The sequence below is a fragment of the Myxocyprinus asiaticus genome, chromosome 11 (assembly GCF_019703515.2).
Source record: "Myxocyprinus asiaticus isolate MX2 ecotype Aquarium Trade chromosome 11, UBuf_Myxa_2, whole genome shotgun sequence".
Taxonomy (NCBI): domain Eukaryota; kingdom Metazoa; phylum Chordata; class Actinopteri; order Cypriniformes; family Catostomidae; genus Myxocyprinus; species Myxocyprinus asiaticus.
In genome coordinates this window covers 16676864-16703978 of record NC_059354.1, presented here as the reverse complement: position 1 = coordinate 16703978, position 27115 = coordinate 16676864, and the positions used below count along the sequence as shown (strand labels likewise).

The following is a 27115-nucleotide window of genomic DNA, read 5'->3' as shown; positions in this document are numbered from 1 at the left end:
TACCACATACTAACAAAGCGTATGTAAACTTCTGACCCACTGGGAATGTGATGAAAGAAATAAAAGCTGAAATAAATAATTCTCTTTACTATTATTCTGACATTTCACATTATATATATATATTTTATTTTTTATATATATTTTTTTGGGGGGGAATTTGGAAATGCCCAATTCCCAATGTGCTTTTAAGTCCTCGTGGTCGCGTAGTGATTCGCCTCAGTCCGGTTGGTGGAGGACGAACCCCAGTCGCCTCCGCGTCTAAGACCGTTAACCCGCGCATCTTATCACGTGGCTTGTTGCCATGGAGACGTGTGTGGAGGCTTCACGCTATCCACTGTGGCAACCACGCTCAACTCGCCATGCGCCCCACCGTGAACTAACCACATAACTGTGATCACGAGGAGGTTACCCCATGTGACTCTACCCACCCTAACAACTGGGACAACTCCAGACATTTCACATTCTTAAAATAAAGTAGTGATCCTAACTGACCTAAGACAGGGAATGTTTTCTATGATTAAATATCAGGAATTGAGAAAAACTGACTTTAAACATAAGGTGTATGTAAACGTCTGACTTCAACTGTACATGACTGAATATTCTGGGTGAATTGAGGTCAAAATTTAACCTGTAGTCCTTAACTACCATTGCAGTGACATCACACATAAAATTTCCTGGCACAGATTAACCTGAAACTAATACAGCCATATTTCCTAGACCAAGTTTACCGCAAAGAAAACAGAGTTGAGATGTGAAGGGTTCCACACCACCTGTCACCGAGCATTAGTGATATTCTAGACTGTCCAGCAACAGCTGAACCCCTCTTTCAAGTCCTGCTTAATACAGGTGTGGAAAAAATGTAATTATCTGGTATAGGATGTGCGGAACGACTAACTTCACTGACATTTAAACGGAAATTTTGGAGTCGACTAGTCGACTAGTTTAAAAAGAAATCAATCTTCAGAAAACAGTAAAAAAAAAAAAAATTGTGTTTATGAGGCCCATTTAAAATTAATCTATTCCAAATCCGACAATAAATTCAGCTGAAAAGGGGCATTTATCTGCGATGTGCTCACCTTGCATTATCATCATTGTACATTAAATATAGAACATGACATGCATTCACCTTTAGCGAATACAAGTTTATTTATTGAAAACAACTGAATGAATAGTGCAGGACCAATAGTGCAACCCCAATAGCCTGATCTAAACAGAATTCACCAAGTAAAATGTACTTAACATATTAAAACAGTCAGGACATTGTTGAAAATAATTAAAAGGTAGGCCAAATTTACAGCAGCAACAAAAATGTGCTGAAAAGTTCATTGTCGTGCAATGATCTAATATGACAGCTATTTGGTAAAGAACGTTAAACAATAACAGTTAAAATGTAAAAAAAAAAAAAAAAAAAAAAAAAAAAGCTATAGGATAGAAAAAATGGGCCTGTGATGTAGCCTACAATAAACCTAATGTATGCTAAATATGACGTGCACACAGAATAAAAGATAGTTTAAACCGTTAAGCAGTTGGCACCTCGTTGAAAATAGCCTTCTTAATCAACAGATTAAAAAAAATGAATACCTAGCCTAAAACAGTCATTTTCTAGATTACTTACTCAAAAGCATAAATTTTTTGATGAGCAAAATTAACATGTCGACATGACTTGACTCACCTGAAGTGACTATCCTGCACTTGAAAAAGCCTGTTCGGTGGAAAAATAACTTACAAGCACGCACAGATTTAAAGAAGACTCAAATGTGAAAACATCCGGGAAGGTCACGTGACGCCATGCAAGGTTCGGACGTGTGAATGGCGAGCTCTGGGCACTTTGCTAGTTTTGATACTTTTAATGATATAAACCGGTGAGATTTGATACACCCTGATCCATAACTGTTCTAGGAAGACAACATGTCAAAGAATTCAAAATCCTCAGGTTCTGGAGACATTAAAATACACTTACGTGCTCAAGCTGAGCCCCCCCCCCCCAATTTCGCCAGAGAGGTGAAAGAGATTCGGCGTGACTTGCTGAATGTGTCGGCAATGCTGATGAAGGTCGTTGCTAACTTTGAGGATCTTGCTGCAATACGTCGATCGATCACTGACATGAAGACGAAATTCCCTGAGATGGTAACAAGAGTGGCGGATGTCGAGAAACTGATCGATTATCTGGAGTCATTGAAGAGGGAATTAGCTGCTAATCCGCTACCGACCAAAGCATACTTGGAGCGTGTCGGGGAAAAGTTGGAGGATATGGTAGTCGGCAGAACAACGTCTGAATTGTTGGAATTCCTGAGCGAGCAGAGGGTCAGAATATGGTGGAATTTCTGGACGGCTCTTTCCAAGTCTGCTCGACATAACAGGCCATAAGCTGGAAATTGAGCGACCTCACAGAGTTCCGGCTCGGTGATCCGCTGAGGGAGACAGGCCCCGATCAATTCTGGCCAAATTTCTGAAATCATCGATTGTGTTACATGAGGCGAGGAGTAAAGGAAGGCTTTCTTGGAAGAACCAAAACATTTTCTTGTTCCCAGACTTTGCGAATTCGACAAGATAGAAACGTGATCGATTCAAGGAATGCAAGAAACTCTAACATCAACAGAAGGCCACTTTTGCACTGATGTTCCTGGCCAAATTGAGAATAGATGCTAAGGATGGCCCCAAAGTATTTACATGTCCCCAACAAGCATTGTCCTTCATAAAGTCAATGGAATGAGTAAGTCACTGTGTGATACTCACGTTGCAGCTGAGTGGGCCTGACTCACTGAACATTCACTTGACCATCCGAGGAAACTGGGCGCCTTTTTTGTTTCTTTTTGTGCTGGTTCCGCCAAGCGGCTGGAGTTTGTTTTGTGTAGTAACACTCCTTCGGGACAGTGTTGTGGATGAATCTGCACATTCTTTGTGCTTATGCCTCCTATTGGTTGGAGTTTGTTTTGTGGAGTATTTCTTGCAGGACATTGGAGTTATTAGGTCATCTGTTGCACTCATGTAACAGTCGAATGGGCCTGACTCACTGAACATTCGTTTGACTGCCTGAGGAAACGAAACGGTTTTTGTTGTTGTTGTTGTTTTTTGTTTTTTTGCTTGTTTGTTTTTTGTACTGGTTCCGCAAGTGGCTGAAGCTTGTTTTGTGGAAGAACACACCTTTGGGACAGTTATGTGGATGAATCTACATGTTCTTTGTGTTTATCCCGCCTATTGGCTGGAGTTTGTTTTATAGATTATATTTTGTTGTGTAATTCTCTCTCACAAAATTTGTATAGAAACACCGGACTTGAGCATTCCAACGGAAAAGTTGTTGCGGGGGCTCTCGAAGGTGTACATGGACTGTTTGAGTTTAGAGGGATGGACACCAGCTGGTGCTGTCATCCGTGGGGTTAATGCGTACGTTTGTCTTTTTCTGTTTTTTTTGGTTCTGGGGGAAGTTCAGGGTTTGATTGTTGCACTAATGTTGGAATGTGGTCTTTATCATTTTCTTTTTTGACACAAAATCTATTTTTTCTAATATGTCAAAATGTCAAATGTTAGTTTGAGTGGATTGTCTCTCTGGAATGTGAATGGGTTGGGGCACCCCATAAAAAGAAGGAAGGCTATTTATTTCCATAAACGTACGAAATACACTATATTGCCAAAAGTATTCGCTCATCTGACTTTAGACGCATATGAATTTAAGTGACATCCCATTCTTAATCCATAGGGTTTAATATGACGTCGGCCCACCCTTTGCAGCTATAACAGCTTCAACTCTTCTGGGAAGGCTTTCCACAAGGTTTAGGAGTGTGTTTATGGGAATTTTTGACCATTCTTCCAGAAGCGCATTTGTGAGGTCAGACACTGATGTAGGACGAGAAGGCCTGGCTCGCAGTCTTCGCTCTAATTCATCCCAAAGGTGCTCTATCGGGTTGAGGTCAGGACTCTGTGCAGGCCAGTAAAGTTCTTCCACACCAAACTCGCTCATCCATGTCTTTATGGACCTTGCTTTGTGCACTGGTGCGCAGTCATGTTGGAACAGGAAGGGGCCATCCACAAACTGTTCCCACAAAGTTGGGAGCATGGAATTGTCCAAAATCTCTTGGTATGCTGAAGCATTCAGAGTTCCTTTCACTGGAACTAAGGGGCCAAGCCCAGCTCCTGAAAAACAACCCCATACCATAATCCCCCCTCCACCAAACTTCACAGTTGGCACAATGCAGTCAGACAAGTACCATTCTCCTGGCAACCGCCAAACCCAGACTCGTCCATCAGATTGCCAGATGGAGAAGCATGATTCATCACTCCAGAGAACGCATCTCCACTGCTCTAGAGTCCAGTGGCGGCGTGCTTTACACCACTGCATCCGACGCTTTGCATTGCACTTGGTGATGTATGGCTTGGATGCAGCTGATCGGCCATGGAAACCCATTCCATGAAGCTCTCTACGCACTGTTCTTGAGCTAATCTGAAGGCCACATGAACTTTGGAGGTCTGTAGCGATTGACTCTGCAGAAAGTTGGCAACCTCTGCGCACTATGCGTCTCAGCATCCGTTGACCCCGCTCTGTCATTTTACGTGGCCTACCACTTCGTGGCTGAGTTGCTGTCATTCCCAATCGCTTCCACTTTGTTATAATACCACTGACAGTTGACTGTGGAATATTTAGTAGCGAGGAAATTTCACAACTGGACTTGTTGCACAGGTGGCATCCTATCACAGTACCATGCTGGAATTCACTGAGCTCCTGAGAGTGGCCCATTCTTTCACAAATGTTTGTAGAAGCAGTCTGCATGCCTAGGTGCTTCATTTTATACACCTGTGGCCATGGAAGTGATTGGAACACCTGAATTCAATTATTTGGATGGGTGAGCGAATACTTTTGGCAATATAGTGTATGATATAGTGTTTCTTCAAGAAACACATCTTTCCCCAGAGGAGGCTGAAACATTTGGGAAGATATGGGGTGGACAGGTTTTCTTTAGTGCTGACTCAAGTAAGAGAAGGGGCGTCATTGCACTGATAAGTAAACATCTGTCTCAAACAGATTAAAGATAAATTAGGAAGAGTCATTATTGTTTTAGCAGAAATTCAGGGGCAAAGTCTTATTTTGGCTAATATAATTACGCACCAAACGTTGCTGATCAGGGCTTTTTTATAGATCTTAAAGGGATGTTGCAAGCTGCTGGCACCCCTCATGATATAATATTGGGAGGAGACTTTAATCTTTTGATGGACTCAGTCCTTGATCATAGTGAAGCCAAAGTGTGCAAATTGACCCAACTGAAATACAGATATAATATTATTTTGTCCCGGAAGGTGGAGTTTTGGATATTCAGGGCAAGCAGTCATACTTTGAGTCGGGGGACAAAGCAGGGAAGCTTTTGGATAGATATATAAAGCAGAGAGAGTCTTGGTGGTGAAATATTTACCTCGGCCATTGATAATAATAATGCTTTTAAAGAATTATATCTTGATCTCTATAGTTCCACATCTTCGTCTTCTGTTGAAGATATTAGAAACTTTGTGGAACCATTAGAACTCCCTAAACAGATGACAGAGCAAAAATACAATTATCTTGATTCTGAGATAAACTTGGAGGAGCTTGGAGAGGTAATTAAGGCCTTGCCTACAGGCAAGGCTCCGGGGCCAGATGGCTTTGCCGCCGGATTTGTCAGATCTTATGCTACAGAACTGGCTCCACTTTTGTTAGAAGTTTATACGGAATTATTAAAGAATGGAAAGCTTCCGCCAACCATGACACAAGCCCGGATCAGTCTGATTCTTAAAAAAGGACAAAGATCCAAGCGAGTATAAGAGTTACAGTCCAATTTCCGTGATCCAGCTAGACATACAAAATATTGTCAAAAATTTTGGCTAACCGATTAAGTAAAGTTATGACATCTCTTATACATATAGATCAGGTGGGGTTTAGTCGGGCCGCAGCTCTTCTGATAACATTAGGCGTTTCATCAATATCATGTGGTCATTGGTGAATGATCAGACTCCAGTCCCTGCCATCTCACTTGACGCCGAAAAGGCGGTAGAATTGGATATGGTAGAATTGGAATATATTTTAAGATTTTGGAAATATACAGGTTCGGGAATACTTTTATTGTATGGATTAAGTTACTTTATAGACACCTGGTAGCAGCAGTACAAACAAACGGATTAATTTCAGATTATTTTACTCTGGATAGGGGCACCAGGCAGGGTTGCCCTCTTTACCCATTATTGATCTGTCTTGCCCTGGAACCATTAGCAGCTGCGATAAGAAAGGAAGATGATTTTCCAGGGGTGGTGGCGGGAGGTAGGGCACATAAGCTTTTGCTTTACGCGGATGATATTTTATTATTCGTCTCTGACCCTACTAGATCTATGCCTTGCCTCCACAGAATTATTAATTCATTTTCCAAGTTCTCAGGATACAGAGTTAATTGGTCTAAATCTGAAGCTTTGACTCTGACAGCGTACTGCCCAGTAACAGCTTTTCAGCCAAGCACCTTTCAGTGGCCCAAACAGAGCATTAAGTATTTGGGTATTTTATTCCCAGCAAATTTGTGTGATTTAGTTAGTTAGTTTTGACCCTTTAATAAAAAGGTTTTCGAGCAATGTGGGCAGGTGGGCTTCATTACATTTATCTATGATTGGGAAGGTTAATGTTATTAAAATTAATTGTATTCCAAAATTCAACTACCTGCTACAGTCTCTCCCAATAGATGTCCCCCTCTCTTATTTCAAGCAATTTGATAGCATAGCAAAGTCCTTCATTTGGAATAGTAAACGTCCCCGATTACATTTCAGTAAGCTACACAGGCCAACTGACAAAGGTGGGCTAGGCCTACCCAAGATTTTGTTTTATTATTATGCATTCAGTCTCAGACATTTGGCTCATTGGTCAGTTCCACGAGAGAGAGCCCCTCCCTGGCTTTGTACTGAACAGGAAGTTCTTGCCCCTATTTCGCCACTGCAAAGCCTTTCTATCAAACTAACAGGAGAAGGTAAGTTACACCCTGTTATCTTGCATTTGCACTCGGTATGGACAAAAGTGTCCAGAGTGTTTAATTCAGACATTTATTAAAATGTTGCCTCGAGCATATGGCTGAACCCAAAATTATGTATTAATAAGTCCCCTTTCTGCTGGACAGAGTGGATTGTGTGGGAGGTTTTTACACTCGGTGACTTGTATGAGAGTGGAGTATTGAGATCCTTTGAAAATATGGTTCAACATTTTGGGATCCCCAGGTCTCAATTCTTTAGGTATTTACAGCTGCGCCACCTGCTTTGTACTATTTTTGGGAGTAGCATACACCCCTTTAAAGTGGCAGACACTCTGGAAGTGGTGATTACTGCTTTTGGAAAAGGTCATGAGGCATCAGTGTATTACTCCCTGGTAATTCAGAGTCTGGGGGACAGAGCTTTAACTTCTATCAAAAGATTATGGGAGAAAGATTTAAACTTAGTATTGGAGGATGGAATGTGGGCTAGGATTTTAAAAAGCATCAAGTCTGCATCTAGAGATGCAAGGGTGTGCATTTTAGGCGATGGGATGGTCATCAATATAGAGAATAAGCACATAAAATATTGGGTCCTAACCAGTGTCACGATTGCCAGACAAATAGTTTTAAGGGGATGGAAGTCGGCTGGAGCGCCCCCATTTCAGGAGTGGTGCTCGGAGATGGGGAGGGTGGGGGCTTTTGAAGAAGGGTCATCTAGAAGACTGGGGAATTTGGATTTGTTTGTGGGGAAATGGGGCAAATATCTGGCATTTTTGGAGTGCTCTCGGGGAGGGGCAGTGGAGAGAGAGGTGTAGTTGTAAATGTGTGTGATTATTATATTTTTTTTTGTTTGTTTGTTTTGTTTTTTATCTCGAATTGCCACGTTAACTCATGATGCTAAAGTGTGAATTATTGCGATTATTTTTTTCATTCTCCCAACACATCCTAAAATTAATTTGAATAAAAACTGAACACGTTTCTGCATTCTTATGAAATTTTATAAGCATGTTATCATCAAGACTGTTGTAAAAATGACAATAAATGAATAATATACTTCTGAAATTTTTTTTATAAAATTAAAAAAAACGTGAAAACATCTGACTTTCAAGCCATCATTTCAAATCCACACCACCTACACCTGTACCACCAAAGTGGAGTGGTGGTGCCGGCGTAGTGGGCTAAAGCACATAACTGGTAAGCAGATTGCTGGTTCGATCCCCACAGCCACCACCATTGTGTCCTTGAGCAAGGCACTTAACTCCAGGTTGCTCCGGCGGGATTGTCCCTGTAATAAGTGCACTGTAAGTCACTTTGGATAAAAGCGTCTGCCAAATGCATAAATGTAAAGTGATTTCAATAGCCTAGTTATTTTGCTGAGATTTCTTGTTTAGTGAGAGCACATTTTCCTGCACGCATGTGAGGACGGAAGAAGCATGCGCAGCCTGCGATGAAATGAAACTTCGTATCTGCTCCAGATATCCTCTTTTTTTAAATAATATTTTTATTATTAATTATATTTAAAATGTGTAACATTAATATGACATTAATTTAAGTGCAGCCTCTGTAAAAATATAAAGCCAAATGTAAATGTGTAAAAATGTTGAAAAGTTTAATGGAGAAAAATTTTAACTGACTACTAATTCCATTGTCAACTAGCAGCATCAGAACTGTTCAGTCGACTAGTCTTGCACATCCCTAGTGTTTTGCAATACAAAAAGCACTTTTGTTGAAGCCATGGCCTAGCAGTTAGCACACGTTGCTTGACAAGTCTTTTTAGAGCAAGGTTTTGGGGAGATGGCATGTGTTGGAATGGTTATATCTATCTATATATATATATATATATATATATATATATATATATATATATATATATATATATATATATTCATACACACACACACACACACACACACACACACACACACACACACAGGTGGCCAAAAGTTTGGAATAATGTACAGATTTTGCTGTTTTGGAAGGAAATTGGTACTTTAATTCACCAAAGTGGCATTCAACTGATCACAGAGTATATTCAGGACATTACTGATATAGAAAACAGCACCATCAATATTTGAAAAAAGTCATTTTTGATCAAATCTAGACAGGCCCCATTTCCAGCAGCCATCATTCCAACACCTTACCCTTGAGTAATCATGCTAAATTGATAATTTGGTACTAGAAAATCACTTGCCATTATATCAAACACTGCTGAAAGCTGTGGACAGGGAAATTTTGTTCGTTAAATGAAGTTTAACATTGTCTTTGTGTTTGTTTTTAGTTGCCACAGTATGCAATAGACTGGCATGTCTTAAGGTCAATATTAGGTAAAAAATGGCAAAAAGGAAACAGCTTTCTCTAGAAAGTCGGCAGTCAATCGTTGTTTCGAAGAATGAAGGCTATACAATGCTTGAAATTGCCAAAAACCTTAAGATTTCATACAAAGGTGTACACTACAGTCTTCAAAGACAAAGGACAACTGAAAGAGATGTGGAAGGTCGGATGTACAACTAAACAAGTGGATAAGTACATCAGAGACTCCAGTTTGATGATTTTCCTCAGCTGACAGCTTCATTGAATTCTATCCGCTCAACACCAGTTTTATGTACAACAGTAAAGAGAAGACTCAGGGGTGCAGGCATTATGGGAAGAATTACAAACAAAAAGCCACTTTTAAAACAGAAAAACAAAAAGAAAAGGTTAGAGTGGGCAAAGAAACACAGACATTAGACAACAGATAATTGGAAAAGAGTGTTATGGATCTTAACCCCATTGAGCTTTTGTGGGATCAGCTAGACTGTAAGGTGCATGAGAAGTGCCCAACAAGACAGCCACATCTATGGCAAGTGCTACAGGAAGTGTGGGGTGAAATGTCACCTGAGTACCTGGACAAACTGATAGATGGAATGCCAAGGATCTGCAAAGCTGTCATTGCTGCACGTGAAGGATTCTTTGATGAGAACTCTTTGAAGTATTTTAAATAGTTCGGAATTCTTTATTTTTTTTTTTTTTTTTTTTTATTGTAATAGTAATTGTTCATGTTATTAATGTCCTGACTATACAATGTAATCGGTTGAATGCCACTTTGGTGAATAAAAGTACCAATTTCTTTCCATAAGAGCAAAATCTGTACATTATTCTAAACTTTTAGCCACCAGTGTGAGTGTGTGTGTGTGTGTGTGTATATATATATATATATATATATATATATATATACACACACACACACACACACACACACACACACACACACACACACACACACACACATATACTGTTTATTTATTTTTCAAAAAAAAAAAAAAAAATCTGCTGACAGCTTTTTTTAATAATTGGTAGACAGAAGCAGAAACCTCATATAGACAACTAATAGTCAGCATACACACTTATTCCTCAGAGTTATCAAGCTCAATAATTATGGTATGTGTGTCTTGACCAGCGAGCACACTGGACATTTTCCATGCCACGAGGGACATGAACACCAACAAAGAAAACACTGCAATACCAGAGGACAGAGGTGTGCTGCCAGATGACCCTCTCAAAGGAGGCCAGTGGGACAGCAGGGTGAGGTCCCTGGGTTCCCACCTGGACAAGCAACATAACAACCAGCACAGGTAAAAACAAATCCACATACCTAATTGGTTCTTAAGGGACATAAACATTCAGAAGGCATAAAAATAGACTAGGACACACAGGACAAATACATCTCTCTAGAATCTCAGTCTCTCATGACTAATATCTGTAGAAATTCTGCAAGTCATGGTTTCCAAGGTTACAAAACCTCTCCATCCTCAGGAGTTCAAATTTGAAATTGAAAAGTATGATTTTCAAAGTGAATTTAGAGAATGAGGGAAACAATTAGTGCTGGAAGGTGCATAACCCGGCCCCTACAGTATCCCCAGGCACAGAATATGCCAAAAACTCCGCAGATTTGGGACACCCATCTTTCATAAAGTTCTTCACATCCCCTGCCCCTTGCTTGTGTTTATTAAATATTTTTTTGCTAATTCAATCATGCTTTCAGCAGCCACAAACACAAATACTATCAACCTGTTTTCACACATTTTACTATGTTTAAATCCACAGAAATCTGCAGAATTCCACAGATTTTCCAACAAAATCAGTGCAGAAAATGCCAAAAAGTCAGCAAATTGGGCCTGTGCATACCATTTGCATGAATGTTGGAATGAATATACTTCAAAGTAGTCTCAACCTCAGATGGCATGCCCAAAGATCACGGACAATACATTCACTGGACTTTTGTCACAAAAAGGGCAAGAGCTGGAAAAATTTGCCAGTTCCAATCTGAGTGGATGGCTGCCACGCAACTTACATGAGTCAGAATGCACAAGTTGTGTTTATGAGGAACCGAGTAGCCACAATGAGTGCTTTGAGGAAGAAAGGAAAAAAAAAAAAAAACATTTAAGTTTGTGAGGTTTATGGCATAAAATCTTTGAAAGATTTTTGAAAGAAGTTTGGTTAGCAACTCTTAATGATATCTCAGCACTCAAGTGAGACCAAGTTCAATGTAATCCACTACGTTGGATTTTAGTGGTTCTTTTCGCAGTATTTCAGCTGAAGTTATTCAGCCGCATTTGAAATGTGCTCAAGCCAAATAGTTTTATATTAGCCTTGGCTGGGTCTTACCAAACCACAAGAAAGAGTTTCAAACAACAGCGTATTATATGGACTCTCAGAGTCCTCCAGTGTAGAAATGTTACTAAACAATTGTTTTTTTTATTTTATTTTTTCAGTTGCTTTCCCTCAATCCTTAACACCTCTTTCCAGTTGCTATTTCCAGATTTCCATTTCCCTAGTCTTAGACAGAATGAAATGAAAGCTCATGCATACTGCAAACAAAACTGGAAAGCACTTTCTCAAACTAGCAAACTCTAATCTGACTGCCAGGCTGTATGCAACTTACAGTTGTAGAGCAACCCTTTTTTTAATAATGTATTTATACACCATATTAATATCTATTTCAAATAACCCTGCCCCCCCTAAAAAAAAAAAAAAGAAATAAATTGTGGTTGGCTGCTTTGCATGTCGGTCAGACTGACTCTTCCTGTCTTCACGGGTGGATTGTGGCCAGAATAAGCTGCAATGGGGACTAGATTTATTTAGAATAGTCTGATTTTTCAAGTCATCCTTTAAAGTAGTTGAATAGTTAGTGAGTCAGTGTTTACCAGTAAATTACTCCCCACAGTCTGTGCAGCATCAGCAGTGGAAAGAATGTTTTGCACTGCTGCAATGATGCGGGTATGAATGAAAGCTCAAAAATCTCCACTGACACATTCATGCTGCTTGCGTTGTCAAGCTCCAACTCGCTTAGTTCCAGTCAGCCTCCAGATGACACTTTCACTTGTTTTAGGGATCTCAGAATGTTTCGCAAGAATTTTGGGTTGTATGTGAACCAGTGGCAAAACTTGGATCTTACAGGCCCTATCTTTTCTCTTATCTCTTTTCTCGCCTCCGGTACCTGACCCTATCGGGAAGCCCTCACAGGCCCCCATTTCACCCCAGACCCCAGTGTGGCTGCACACCCAGCACTGCCTGTAGTTATGCCACTGATGTGAACACTCCAAACACACCCATACCATCTCAGAAATCCACTGTGCGCTTCTCTTATAATGTGCTTTGTGAACATAAAGCACAGCAGTTTCACCTTATTTTCACATTTGTGTAATTCCAAATATACAGTATCTGGCCATTACAGCATGCCACATAAATCTATTTACATGGCGACATGCAAATACACCAGAACACAGGTTGAGGACAGAGGAATTTTGGCCATCTATAACAAGTGCAACTGATGTCATATAATCCATGACTAGTCGACACAAGTCCAAAGCATCCTCTAGTCAATTAATCATTAGTCAAAAGTTTGGAAACACAAGTCTACCCTCTCCTCATATCAGAACAACAGCAAACAAGGCCAAAGTGTAAATGCAGCAGCCCACCATCTGGCCCAAACACTTGTTCCATATTCCCTTGCACAAACTATCATCTCTCTGTGTGTATATCTTTGAAAGAGATACGTCTGTAAGTGTGTGTGAGAACAGAAAACAGCCATTTCTGCTGTGCCACAGGTGCTGTGAGCCCTGAAGCAAAATAAAGCTTCTTAACTACAAAAAAAAAAAAAAAAACACAAGAGTCAGCCAGCTGGCTGTTAAATGACATACAGGAGATGAAGGGAGAGATGAGGGATGCAACAGGAAAAAGGAAACAGGGAAGGGAAACGGGGATGGCCGCAGGTGTGGGGACGCCAAAGAAAAATGGGTAGCCTTTTAAAAAAAGCCTTAATGTATAATGAATATCTAAAGAAGAAAGAAAAATAACAAAAGGAAGACGACAAAGGTCTTGAGAACAGAGACCAGGGCCAAAGAACCAGAGTCAGGTTACAGATGGAGGAAACGTCTCTGTTTAGGAATGTTTGTGGAGCGTTCCAGAACGCTGACAAAGTTGTGTGAGTGAGGGCATATTATACTCTCAGGGATCCACTGGCCACTTCACATTCTTGTCACCCGGAAACAGAGGGTGTTCCCTTAACCCCGCAGAGAACAGGGAGTGTGAGACGCTTTGGGTCTTCTGACCCTGGAGAAAAGGGATACACTCATCAATCTTGGTACTGCAGTTTTATCTGTCAGGTTGCGTTGAAGGTAGGTGTCATGCTGCAAAACCGGAGACACAAGGATTTCCTGCATGTCTGAGGGTGTGCAGACAAAAGGAACATTTCTCCCCTTCATCAGACACATAAATTATGTCACACCAACTCTATGCCACCTGATACTGCAGGAATGCCTCTGCTCTGATCTCTGCTTATAACAGCCGTGGAGAACACATAACTCCCCATAAATCATACACAGGATCGAGAAGCACTCAGAAAAGTGTAACACAGAGAAAACACTAATTAATTACCAGTGTATCGTCTGCCACTTGTATCAATCACTCAGCCACTGCTACATGTTAAGGCCTATTCACATTAGAGAGTGAATTTTCATTACTACAAGTTCTTAAAAAAAAACAAAAAAAAAAACATAAAAAGTACATTTTAGTGCTTGTTATGCATATCAAAGTAAACTCAATGTAAATTGCACAAGTGCATATAAATAAACGTAACAAAATGTAATAAAATGTATTAAATGTGTAAATACATAAATATTTAAAGACACAATCATACAATAATCTATTGTACTTAATTTAAAGTTATTATTTAAACTTCAGAAAACACTGTATATATTAAAGAATTGAACAAAGAGGCTTGTGCAAGTTTTTTATTATTATTTATTTATATATTTTTTAATAGTAGTTTTGATGTAGAAGCACTTTTTTATATAAAATAAAAATAAAATTATCATGTGTAATTCTATTTTCATTATAAGGTCCCAACCTTGTCAATATTTCATTTAAAATGAGTACGAAATTTTAAACAGTGACAACAGCTTGTAACATTATTGAAAATGCAATTTCATGACATCATATAAATTGATAGAATGTGAAATTTGTACATTTTAAAAAGCTAAAATGTAATTAATATGATCAAAAAAGAAAGATAAAATAACATTTACAATCTTGCATACTATATTGTGTGAAGATGCCCTCTTTTCTGTTTACTTAATATCTTTTTCAGTTTTCAGTTGCATTATGCTTACATATCGTCAAAAGTCTGGAGAGTAAAAAAACAAAAATTCACTAGTCGATGGAGTTTCTTTCTCCAACGTGTCCGTAGAGGGTTGGTATCATTATTTTATTTTTTATTATTATTCATTTTTTGGCTCTTTTTTTGCCAGATAGTGGAGAGAGATTGGAAATGATGGAGAGAAGAACGGAAAACTGGATTGTGAATGAAGCAAACAGACTTGTGTCACCCTCATAAGCACCACAAACACCAGGTGACAAATGCTGTTGGCTATTAACTGTTCCTCTATGAGAAAAAAAGTGCCTTTTCAAGCCATCGCTTGCTGGCCTGAAAGGTCAAATCCTCCATTAAGCCACACTCAAAATGCTTTTTTATACTATAGACATTTGAACATGAAAGAGTAAGCTTGTTTATTTTTTTTTTCTTATTACCAGTTTTATTGATTCAGACACATGAAACAGAAAAGCAAACATATATACACCGAATCAACTTTTAACTCCACATCTCTCTCCACTTCCCCTCCCCGAGAGCCTTCCAAAAATGCCAAATAGCTGCCCTTAAATAACAAGTATTTATTAAATAACAAGTTTCCCTGCCTTCTATTTGACATTTCTTTCAATGCCACCACCTTGCCCATCTCTATGCACCACTCCTGAAATGAGGCCGGCTCCAGCCGACATCCATCCCCTAAGGATGACCTGCCTGCTGATCATAACACTGGCTAGGACCCAATTTTTTTATGTATTTATCCCCTATTTTATGGCCACCCCATTGCCTAAAATACAGAGTCTGGGGCAAAATTAAATTTGAGTGTCCAAAACGTCACACATAAAACTCTGAACCCTCAACCAAAAATCTTGGATCTTAACACACCTATACAATCTACAGGGGGTCCTAAAGAATCTATGTAAAATCTTAAATTGCATAAGGCGCACTCTTGCATATCTAGATAGCCCACACTCCCTCCTCCAATACCAAGTTTAAATCTTTCTCCCTTGAGAGAAGTTAAAGCTCCGTCCCCCAGACTCTGAATTAGCAGTGAGTAATACACTGATGCCTCTTCGCCTTTTCCAAAAGCAGTAATCACCACTTCCAGAGTATCTGCCCCAAATATGAACCATATTTTCAAAGGATCTCAACACTCCACTCTCATACAAGTCACCGAGCGTACTAACCTCCCACACAATCCACTCTGTCCAGCAGAAAGGGGACTTAATTTTGGGTTCAGCCATATGCTCGAGGCAACATTTTAATAAATGTCAGAATTAAACACTCTGGACACTTTTGTCCATATCGTGTGCAAATGCGAGATAACGGGGTGTGACTTTACTTCTCCGGTTAGTTTGATAGAAATGCTTTGCGATGGCGAAATAGAGGCAAGAACTTCCAGTGCAATACAAAACCAGGGAGGGGCTCTCTCTCGTGGAACTGACCAATGAGCCAAATGTCTGAGACTGAATGCATAATAATAAAACTAAATCTTGGGTAGGCCTAGCCCAACTTTGTCATTTGGCCTGTGTAGCTTACTGAAATGTAATCGGGGACGTTTACTATTCCAAATGAAGGACTTCGCTATGTTATCAAATTGCTTGAAATAAGAGAGGGGGACATCTATTGGGAGAGACTGTAGCAGGTAGTTGAATTTTTGGAATACAATTAATTTTAATAACATTAACCTTCCCAATCATAGTTAATTTAATGAAGCCCACCTGCCCACATCGCTCGAAAACCTTTTTATTAAAGGGTCAAAATTAACTCTAACTAAATCACACAAATTTGCTGGGAATAAAATGCCCAAATACTTAATGCCCTGTTTGGGCCACTGAAAGGTGCCTGGCTGAAAAGCTGTTACTGAGCAATACGCTGTCAGAGCCAAAGCTTCGGATTTAGACCAATTGACTCAGTATCCTGAGAACTTAGAAAATGAATTAATAATTCTGTGGAGGCAAGGCATAGATCTAGTAGGGTCAGAGACGAATAATAAAATATCATCTGTGTAAAGCAAAAGCTAATGCGCCATACCTCCCACCACCACCCCTGGAAAATCATCCTCCTTTCTTATCGCAGCTGCTAATGGTTCCAGGGCAAGACAGAACAATAATGGGGAAAGAGGGCAACCCTACTGGGTGCCCCTTGTTTAAATTTTTTTAAACCCATACTCATTTGTGTTCCTGTAGCCATTTCTCCATTGACGTAACATATTGACATCCGGAAAGCAACGCGTAACTGCACCTGACCAATCAGAAATTTCACAGGTTGTATTCTGCATTAAAGCATGTTAATGACGTGTGAGTTTTGCTTTCATTTAGGTGTGGGAACTTTCCACAAAGGCTGGCGAAAATTAATGTCAGTCTCAAAACAATCACTGGCAATTCACGTCCCTTTGTCACATTGTTCTCTGCCTTGCACTAGGAGAGGATCCATATTGCAAAGTCAAAGAACGGAACTTTTAAGATCTACCCCACATATACAGTATACACACAAATCACACATACAGCTGATGAGTAAAACTGTGGTCAGACAAAGAGGAAAAAGGGAACAGAGTAATGTAACTAGAAACAATACTGAAAAAAACAAAATAAGAAATTCAAAGTGAGAAAAAGGACAACCAGAGGAGAGAAAGAAAGAGAGGTGAAGTACATTAAAGCTATCCATGCTGCTCTAATAAAAGGCCCTGAATGAGCAGAGTGGTAATCATAAAAAACTCCATCTATTCTGAGCCAGTCCATTAAGCAAGGTGGGGGGAGAGCAAGACAGTCCATTAAGCAGGCCAGGGGGAGAGAGAAACAAATGAGTATACTTCACTAACTCTACAAAGCTCCATAAATGCATTCAACACACTGTAGCGATACAGCTCTGTTCACACTGCATTTCATCAAAACATCATAGCTATTGTAGATGAGCATTTTATTGAGAGAGAGAAGAGGGTAAAAATGAGCATGAAAATGCAACAAAAGAGGAAGGCCAGTTATGAAAGAACACAAAAAAGTGGATCAATGTCTCAGTGTTTGGTTCAGTCTGGTTGACTTAATGGGAACCCTGAGACAAAAAACCTCTGTAAAATAACCACTAACATAAGCAACCTTCTTTACAAAGAATATGATACAGTGACGTGACAACTCTTTAAGTATGTTTTCAGCTGAATATTACTTTAAAGGAATGTTTGTCATTTCTTCAATTTTAAAAATACTTTCTTCAATTTTGTGCAGAGACACACAATAACAAGTAAGCCATCTGTAGATTGATATTTCATAAAATTGTTAACATTGTGTTCCTGTGGCACTATCAAATCATTGCTGTTTCTTTGAATGGCCCAAAATATCAAAATTGGCTCAATTAGTGATGCGAGTTTGGTGCGGGATCATCTGTCTCCAGCAGGGGAAGTGTTTGGGGAAACCTCTTTGAAAATAGTCAATAATTTTTGTAATTCTGCATTCAGTAGCATTTCAGTAACAGACACATTCTCCAATAAGCCAACAATATAACGTGTGTGTGTGTGTCTGTATATATATATATAAAATTATTTATTTTATTATTTTATTTTAAATAAAAAAAAATTCTTAAATTGGGAACAGCTTACATGATGCAGATCTCAGATTTGCAAAGCTGGTCTGTTATTGAAACAAACTGGTTAAGCTGTTTTTTGTTGCAAGAAGATCAGCTTCATGTAACCATGATGGATGACCAGCAAAATGCAGAATGAAAGTGTGCAAAACATACCTTATAAGGTTAATACAAAGCAAGAAAGTTCTTTTTTACTGGTCATGTAAGCTGGTCAGCACCTGAACTTGTTTAGCCGTTAAGTTGCCGAGATGTTTTAGGCACTTTTTTCAGCTGGGTCAGTTAGGTTATAAGAATATTAAGTGGATCACATTGATCGAACACTAGAAATTATGGTGAAATATACAGTATATAAATGTTTAGCTATTGTATGATCTGAGATCAGCACTCCTAAAGAGCTTTGAGAATGTGTCAGTGTGGTTTTACCATGGATCTGCCATTCAGATCATCAGTCTGAGGGGGTCCAAGGGCAGAATCACTACTGCTCCGTACCAACAGAGGAGTACCTGAAACACAAACACAATGTTGCACAAAAATGTTTATTTTGTCTCCGCATGACATATTTCATATACTAAAATATTTTAGAAAAAAATATATGTGCAGTTCAAAATTGCTGTTTTTGTGCTGATGTTGTGTTAAAGGAAATGTTAGCCCAAAAATTATAATTTTCTCATTACTGACTCGTCTTTATGCTGTCTAAAACTTGAATGACTTTCTTTTTTTCTGTGGAACACGCACAAAGATCTTTTATTTGAGGCATGAGGTGTTTTATCCATATGTGACGGGTACTCACATACTCATGATGCGAGTATTTCTATTTCACTTCTATGAGTATTTTTATTTTTTCATTTAATATTTTTTTTTTAGTTAGTTTCATGGGTATCTTTTTCTTATATTTTTATTTTGAACAGTTTTTGAAGTGTGTTGGGGTTTTCATTTATTTTTATACTGAGTTGCATTTGATGACATCATTTGGGTTAACCCGCGCTGCGCCTCTCAGTCTGCTTTGAGTGCACTGAGGAGAGGCAATATGTGCACGAGGGGAAACTGAATCAAGAAAAAATAAATTTTAAGTATTCTATTTATTTCATTCAGAATAAAACCTTCTGTTCAGCATCAGCCAATATCTGGCATCCTATTTACTTGTACAACACAACGCAGAGTTGCAGTAACAGACCGGTTACACATACAATGCAAGTCAATGCTCCAAACTAGCAAGCTCCAAAAAGACATGTACACAAGCTGTACATGCATCATGCGCAAAGGAAGTGTAATCACTCTTCAAATCATGATCATGTCAAGGAGACCGCAGATATTAAGATTCATAGTGAAAAAGAAAATCACATTTTGGTCTGTTTCTCACCTAAAACCAATCATATTGAGTCAGAATACATGGATATCAAAGCACTCGAGATGTCTGGATTACGTTTCATTTTTGGAGTTTGAAAGTGATGGACCATATTGAATTGCATTGTATGGATAGAGACACATCACAGCTCCATCAAAATATCTTTGTTTGTGTTTCGCAGAAGAAACTCGTTCGAGTTTGAGATGACATAATGGTGAGTAAATTACAAGAGAATTATCATTTTTGGGTGAACTATCCCTTTGAATTGGTGCTAATAAAAATGCAATTGATTAAATATCATTCTTCGTTATATTCGCTTAGTTATAAACAGTGTGGAAAACATGTTTTTTTCTATGTTTCAGTTCTTACATTAAACATTTTAAATCTACTTGCCAACAATAGCTTGTCTGATTGAAAAAAAAAATTTAGAATAATCTCATTTACAGCAAATACATAGAGTATTACAAGATTAGATGGATGGATGGATGGATGAGAGAGTGAGAGAAAGAGGGAGGGAGGGAGCGATGGATGGATGGATGGATGGAAAAGAAAGAGAAATGGATGGACAGACAGATGGACGGACGGACAGACAGCCAGAGCAAATAAACTTTTTAACTATATTGCCAAACCTATACTATTCTTTGCAATTGTATATTATGTCGCACCCTATATTACACCCTATATTGAACCCTATGAGTCCCATCACGCAATTTAAATGGGTTGCAAATACTGTTTCAGGTTGTCTTTATTAATAGTCTATGCTTAAGCCCAGCACACTGTTTAATGACTGGACATGTGTGTTTGTTGTCTTGTTATCGGTTTCATTCCTCCAGCACAGCAGCAGCATCTGACTCTGAACCCTGAGTTAAACACAGTTTACATCTCACTTATTCACACTTTACTGGAGCAGGGGCACGTCAAGATCCCAGTGAGAGAGTGAGGAAGAAAAAAAAATCTGACAGCATTTCAAGAGGGTTTAAGAGAATATTTTTTTATTTTTCTTTCACAGCAAACAGGGGCTGTCTAGGTGTCAGAGGCTCTGACACGACGCCTTGTAAATTCCAGTCGGCTGCCTCCCTCAAGCATGCCGCATACAATTTCAGACCTGTTGCCTTCCATCAATAGTTTAAAACCCTTTTAACCATGCATGTGAGCCACAGTTATCAGTAGAAAAGACCTCATATGACTCTCTGGGGGATATTTCAACTGAATGTGTAAAAAAAAGTAGTGCGCTGGCACTACTCCTGCCCACAAGACAAATAAACGCTTTAGAATGTTTGCTTTGACATGTCCAGTGTAGACAACCTCAGGCCATTGCGGCTCGTTGCAGCACGTCAATGGACATGCCCAGTGTAGACTGAGTGTAGGCAGTGGGTAAGCATTGTGTCCATCTCTAGTTCATAATTCAAACCTGAAAAACCTCACAAACCCTTGGATAAGGAGGCAGTCTCTGCCTGGCCCTTCCAGACCCCCAGCTGTTTAGAGAAACAGTCAGTGTGAGACTCCATTCAGTCAATTAGATCTAACAAACAGCCCAACAGAGAACCATGGCTTCATAATGCAGCCGAAAGCATCTTAATATAACAGCTGAATGAATACAGATAAACAGTTTAGTAAATGACCATGTAAACTGAAAGAGAGTACATTGTGTTAACCACTGTAGTGTTTCCTGATTCAGAACATTATTTAAGTAATATTTTATACTTGGCATACACCAATACAGAAATACAGACTGATGCTGCTGATAGCCCAAAACTATAACTGATAGCCGATATAATGACCAAAATGATATGACCAAATAAATACCACGACTATCCCTACGTTCCAAACGGTGAGAATGATGCCTTAAGAGGGCTCAATCCAACCAGAATTTCCATTAAAAAATTACTTCAAAAGTGAGCTCCGAATGACAGTGATTTTTGAGCCCCACACTTTTCAGCACTTCAAAGCTCTCAGAGAGGATGGTAAAGTCTTCGAAGGGAATAGAGCATAGGGATGATCACTTCTGAACGGAACGCACCCTATTTCTGAACAAACCATTGTTTTGCAGTTTGGTTTGCATACATGGCCTGGGTGGACTGGGAAGGGAGCTTTGCTGTGCAAACATGTCTATTATATATAGTTGGCCCTACATAGAAAACCATTAAAAAAAAAAAAGAAAATTATGTTCTACTTCCTTGTTATGTTTCCTTTAAACATGTACACATATATATATATTTTTTTCTTACTTCAACCCTCTTTAATCAGCCTAGAGAACTTTTCCCAATGTTCTAGATCTGAAAGATGTCAGAGTTAACCTCCTTTAGAGATCCTGTGAAATCAAAATTAAAGTTTTGCTGCTTTTCATCTATATCTATTACCTTTAAGGTCATCTATTTGCTAGTGTACTTCTAAATGTTGACACAATTCGTTTTCATAAGATACAAGCATTTAAAATCTGCAGTCTCTCTCTTCCACCAATACGGATCAAACATTTTTTATGACTCATTCTACACTTCAGACTTTCATCAAACTTTCTGTCCAATCAAATGTTTTTTTAAATGTAAATGCACCCTCCCCTTACAACATCTGGCTGTGTTCTAACTGGTGTTGATCAAGCCTTCGCAGGGGACTTTGAAGGGAGCAAAATCCATGACATAGGGTCATTCCGAACAGATTTTTCTATAAGAATCACTTAAAAAGTGAGTTCTGACTGTCGGTTATAACCTTTCACCTCTCTGAAGCTCTGACAATGGAGGGTAATTGTCTTCAAAGGAAATAATTCATAGAGGTGATCATTTCTAACAGGATGTGCCAACACTGGAGCTGGATGGACAAGTGGCTGGGGTTTATATATAAATATATATATATATATATATATATATATATATATATATATATATCTGTGCAGCCAGAGGTTTCCTTGGATGTACAGTTCTAGTAAGTTTTCTTTAATTATTATGCTTGGTGTCTTGTGATTCATAACATGGATATAATATCTTTTATTCCTTTGTTATTCATTCATCTGTATTGCACAGCAGCTCCCACATCGCCATAAACAAAGACTGCAATTTACTGTGTACGTTTGTGGGCAGGTTATGTAGTAATGTTGACAGAGTTAGATCATCGTTCGGTTTTCAAATATTTGGAAAAGCTGGCCGATATTGAGGTTACTTCTCAAGTTTCCCCTGTATGAGTGTTCTAGCTTGATCAACATGATGGAAAGGGGTGTGTGTCAGTGTGTGGTTACAAACCAAAACCTGTTGGCTAGTTTAAAAAATGGGGCGAGTCGTTTGACATGTTTCAAACTGTTTCAGTAGGAAATATGACAAAACAGTAACTCCAACCGTGCTCATCAAGGCACTTCAGACTTTAAATGCATCATTTGAAACCATGGAATCAAAATTGAGCACACCTCCATTAACCATCAGAGTAAGGCAGCCTTTCCAGTGATAAGGAACAAGAGTGAACACCTTAAGCACAATTAGAAAGACTGGCCTTCCTCCTCACCACTCTGCAGCATCCATCACTCTCAGTCATGAGCGATTAGCCTTGCATGATGGCTTCAATAGTTGAGCGTTAGACTCCAACTTTGACTGATTTGGTAGTACTAGTTGATTCCGCAGTCTTCACTTTAGATCATGCTTCTCAGGATCCTATTGGTTAGATGAGAGCCGAAGGCCATTAAAAGAGAGCGTAACGGATTATGTGTCTCCAAGATGATAAGTGTAGATTTGGACTTGAGTATCAAGCAGATGGACACAGGTAGCCAGGGACAAGGGGGTCGTTCTGCTCGGTGGTTTAAAACTGCAGACCAGGGGGTCTTTTCACAGTCTTTTTTTATCTTTATCTGTCTCTTTATTTCTGGATGAATGATCTATTCTTCTCTCTTACTATTCTTGTGTACAAACAGAAAAGAACAGAAGAAAGAGAATGACCTTTTTGGCAATTAAATGTTTACACGCACACCATTTTCCAATTAAAGGTGCTGTAAGCGATTTTAGCCATTCTACTTCCACATGACTGAGCCATTGAATTAGCCATGCCCACTCTATCCAAAACCCTGCACTCCAAAAGATACCAAATGAGCTTTACCGAGAGCAGAAACGGTTGTTAAAACAACAGCAGCAAAAATAGCGCCCTCAACTGACAACTGTTATGAAAAACATGGCATAAAATGGCATTAAGCCTCAGTATTTCACTGCAACTGCACCACTATGAGAACATGCAAAATGATTGACAGGCAGAAAGCTTCAGTGACCACGGTCCACGGACACATTTTTGTTTGCTGTTTACAGAATCTAGAGCGGTTACAGAGATCGGTGAGATATCTCACAACACTTATTTCATGAAGATCTTTCAGGGAGTAGGAACAATTTTTGCATACCTTTCCATGAAAAAAATAGCTTACAGCAACTTTAAGGTCTATATTCTGATTAAGCCTTCATTCTGAAAGATAATTCAGATTTGGTTCATAACGTGGGACTTCTAAGGATAAAGCACGAAATACACTGGGGACTCTTATTTTAAAGTGAAGAAAATGTCCCTTTATACATGTATTCAGCATAATCCAAATAAAATAAGACATGCATGTTCTTTTACTGCTTTTGTCTTTTGGAAACAATGGAAGATGCAAAATTTAGGTCAAGAGACTCTTACAAATGTAGCCCATGACTTTTTAATGTTTGTAAAATGGTAGTAAAACAATATCCTCCTCACTGCAAAATGTGCTTCTACAATAGCTTATAGCTTCAATAGCTTGACTGCCTCTATATTAACCAGAATTACCTTTGTTTGGACATGCACATTTACAGTAGAATTATAAATGAATGTTTAGTTGCAGTGAAATTCCAAATAAGGTGTTTACCAAAATTCAGATTATAACAGGCATAATGGCATATGCAAGCTGATGTATTAATATTTCTAGACAGCATTAATGGCTTAATCTGGCAGTGGCAATCAAGTTAATGCATTTACACAATGCTTATATAATCTGAATATGACTAAATTCTGAATAATATTGGAATATTATTGAGCATCCAAACAGAGTCAAAGACAAGCTTCCAATCCAGAATAAAAGTATCTGACGGTTTGAAGAGGACACGATGAAATGCTAAAGTAGCCTAACACTTGGAAAGAGATCCGACCTTTGGAAATCAAACCCCTGGGGTCTCGCCAAACTAGTGGTGTAACTGTTCTCGGTAAAAAACCGAACCACACGGATCGCCACCCATGTTCGGGAAGCATTGGCACCGTGGTCGGTTCACCTCATGTTTAATGACGCATCTGGAGTCAAGAAAACAAAGCATCAAACAGACACAGTTACAACCTCCGCTAATGCACCTGAATAGATCTGTAAATGGATACGCTCCACCTGTGTTTCGTGTGGGTAAACTTGATGACATCACTGTTCTGCAAGCGTTGTGTGTAGTTGAAAATGGCAAGTGGAGAAAACGAAACACTGATAGAGAAGCCCCCTGCGTTTCTCCTTTCTGGGAACATTTTCTTTTTGCAGTCAATTACAACAGTGTTGGTCAAAATACGTTTACAAAACAGGCACTGTTTGCAGACATCGCTCAACACGAGTGCTGTATAATTGGTAATATATGTCAATAATGCGCGTGAGGGTTTATTTAAAACACGCACGCAAGTACTTCCTGTTTCCTTGCGCAGCTGTAATCTATCACGAGCATCAATAATGCGCTTTGATTAATGGCATTAAGATGCCGTTATAGTAATACATTAATACATGATTAATCATTTAACACTGACATCACCCAAGGAAAGAGCCGCAGGTGAGCCAAAACTCCCTTCCATTTTTAAGCAGGCACTCAGTGCTAATTCGGACAGACATGAAACAATAACTAAAGCGCTTGGGGTGTTCATGTGTGATCTCCATGTACGATTAAAATACTCAAGCAGCATTATCACAACATCCCTTCTCGTATGCATTCTAATAGCAAGTTTATTCATTTTATAGTGATGTACAGCTTCCGAATATTGAATATGTTGAGATGAGTTTGAAGTGCACTTTGTGTTGATGCAGGTAGCGTATTAGTGTTAAGTTAAAATGTTGATTTTAGTAATTAGAGAATTTTTTTTTAAGTTAAGGACCCTGACAAAAATTATCCATGGTTTTTCTTTAGTAATATTGTAGTAACCATGACTGCTATCACCATGGTTTTCTGAGCAGAAATCATGGTTTTGATTCAATTAAGCATGGTTTTATAACAGTAATACTGAAGTTTCTATATAGTTACCATGATTTTACTATATATTGTAACCATGACTGTAACCATGTTTATACTGTGGTTACTATGATTTTACTACAAATGCCATGGTTAAACTATGGTTACTGTTGTAAAACAATGACTGTTATTTAAGGGCTAACCTGTTGAAGTGTTTACCAAATATATATATATATATATAAACAAAGCAAATACTGAACCGTACAGAAACCATGACCCTTAAACCGTGATACAAACCGAACCGTGAGAAATTCAAACCGTTACACCCCTACACCAATCCCAAAGAAAATGTATTGGCATATGTCAAAAATATTTGCAGGGTCAAGTATTGATTCAGACTGAAAGAACACCCAGGATGCACTTAAATCTAGAGTTATTGATGAAACCCAACAACAACGAAAAAAAAAAAAAAAAAAAAATCAATGCTCCTTTTAATATGATCATTCAAAATGTGTTTTAGGGGTAAGGGATGGGTGTATGTGTATGTGTATGTGTGTGTGTGTGTGTGTGTGTGCGTGTGAGAGAGAGAGAGAGAGAGAGAGAGATAGAGAGAGAGAACAAACTAGAAGGAAAAAAAAAATCAAGGATTATGGAGTATGAACTTCATGTTGTATTCGTCCTTTCTGGAGCTTGACAGCCGTGGTCACTATAAACTGTTATTGTATGGAAGAGAGCTGCTTAAAGACCCATTTTTGTTTTTACTTATTGTGTTACACTGGAAAATCAACAGCATTTAGAGTTTGGAATTACAAGAGGATGAATACATAATGACAGAATCTTAATTTTTGAGTCAACTATCCCTTTAACACAGGCTCTTCTGTGAAAATGCAAAAGCCAAAATACCTGGCTTAAGATACCTGTTTGCACCGGCTCAGCTTTCTACATGATTAAAGGCAGGAGAGACAACCTGACTCCCAACAGAGCAGAGAATATGTAAAGAAAACCTGTGTCTTACATTCACAAGCTGTATTTGAGTGTGCTTAAAAAGCTGATTTTGCAGGCAAGTTCCACAACACAAGACTGTTCCTTAAGTACAGAGCACTTTGAATACATTGACGTCTTTCTAATGGAAAACCAATTCTTTTTGAACAGTAAATGTTAATGTGTCATTGTGTTCCATAAGACAATATTTTGTGTGTACACTGTTAAGCCAGAAACATACTTTATGCAAGTATGCAAATGCTTGGCCAATACATTACAAGTGCACAGTCCCAACCTAACTTACTTAAAGGAATAGTTCACCCAAAAAATGAAAATACTCTCATTATTCACTTACCCTGATGCCATCCGAGATAACATTTTAACATTTTTTTCAAAAAAAATCTTACTTTGTGTTCTTCTGAAGAAAGACAGTCTAACACATCTGGGATGGCAA

The 27115-nt window shown here is 38.8% G+C and overlaps 1 protein-coding gene across 1 annotated transcript in view; it reads right to left on the bottom strand.

Moving 5' to 3' along the window:
- LOC127447692 (partitioning defective 3 homolog B-like) overlaps nt 1–27115 on the bottom strand; it is a 466221-nt gene that overhangs the window by 298406 nt on the left and 140700 nt on the right. Inside the window, 1 exon segment of the mRNA XM_051709699.1 lies at nt 18592–18671. Coding sequence (XP_051565659.1) covers nt 18592–18671 — 80 coding nt within the window.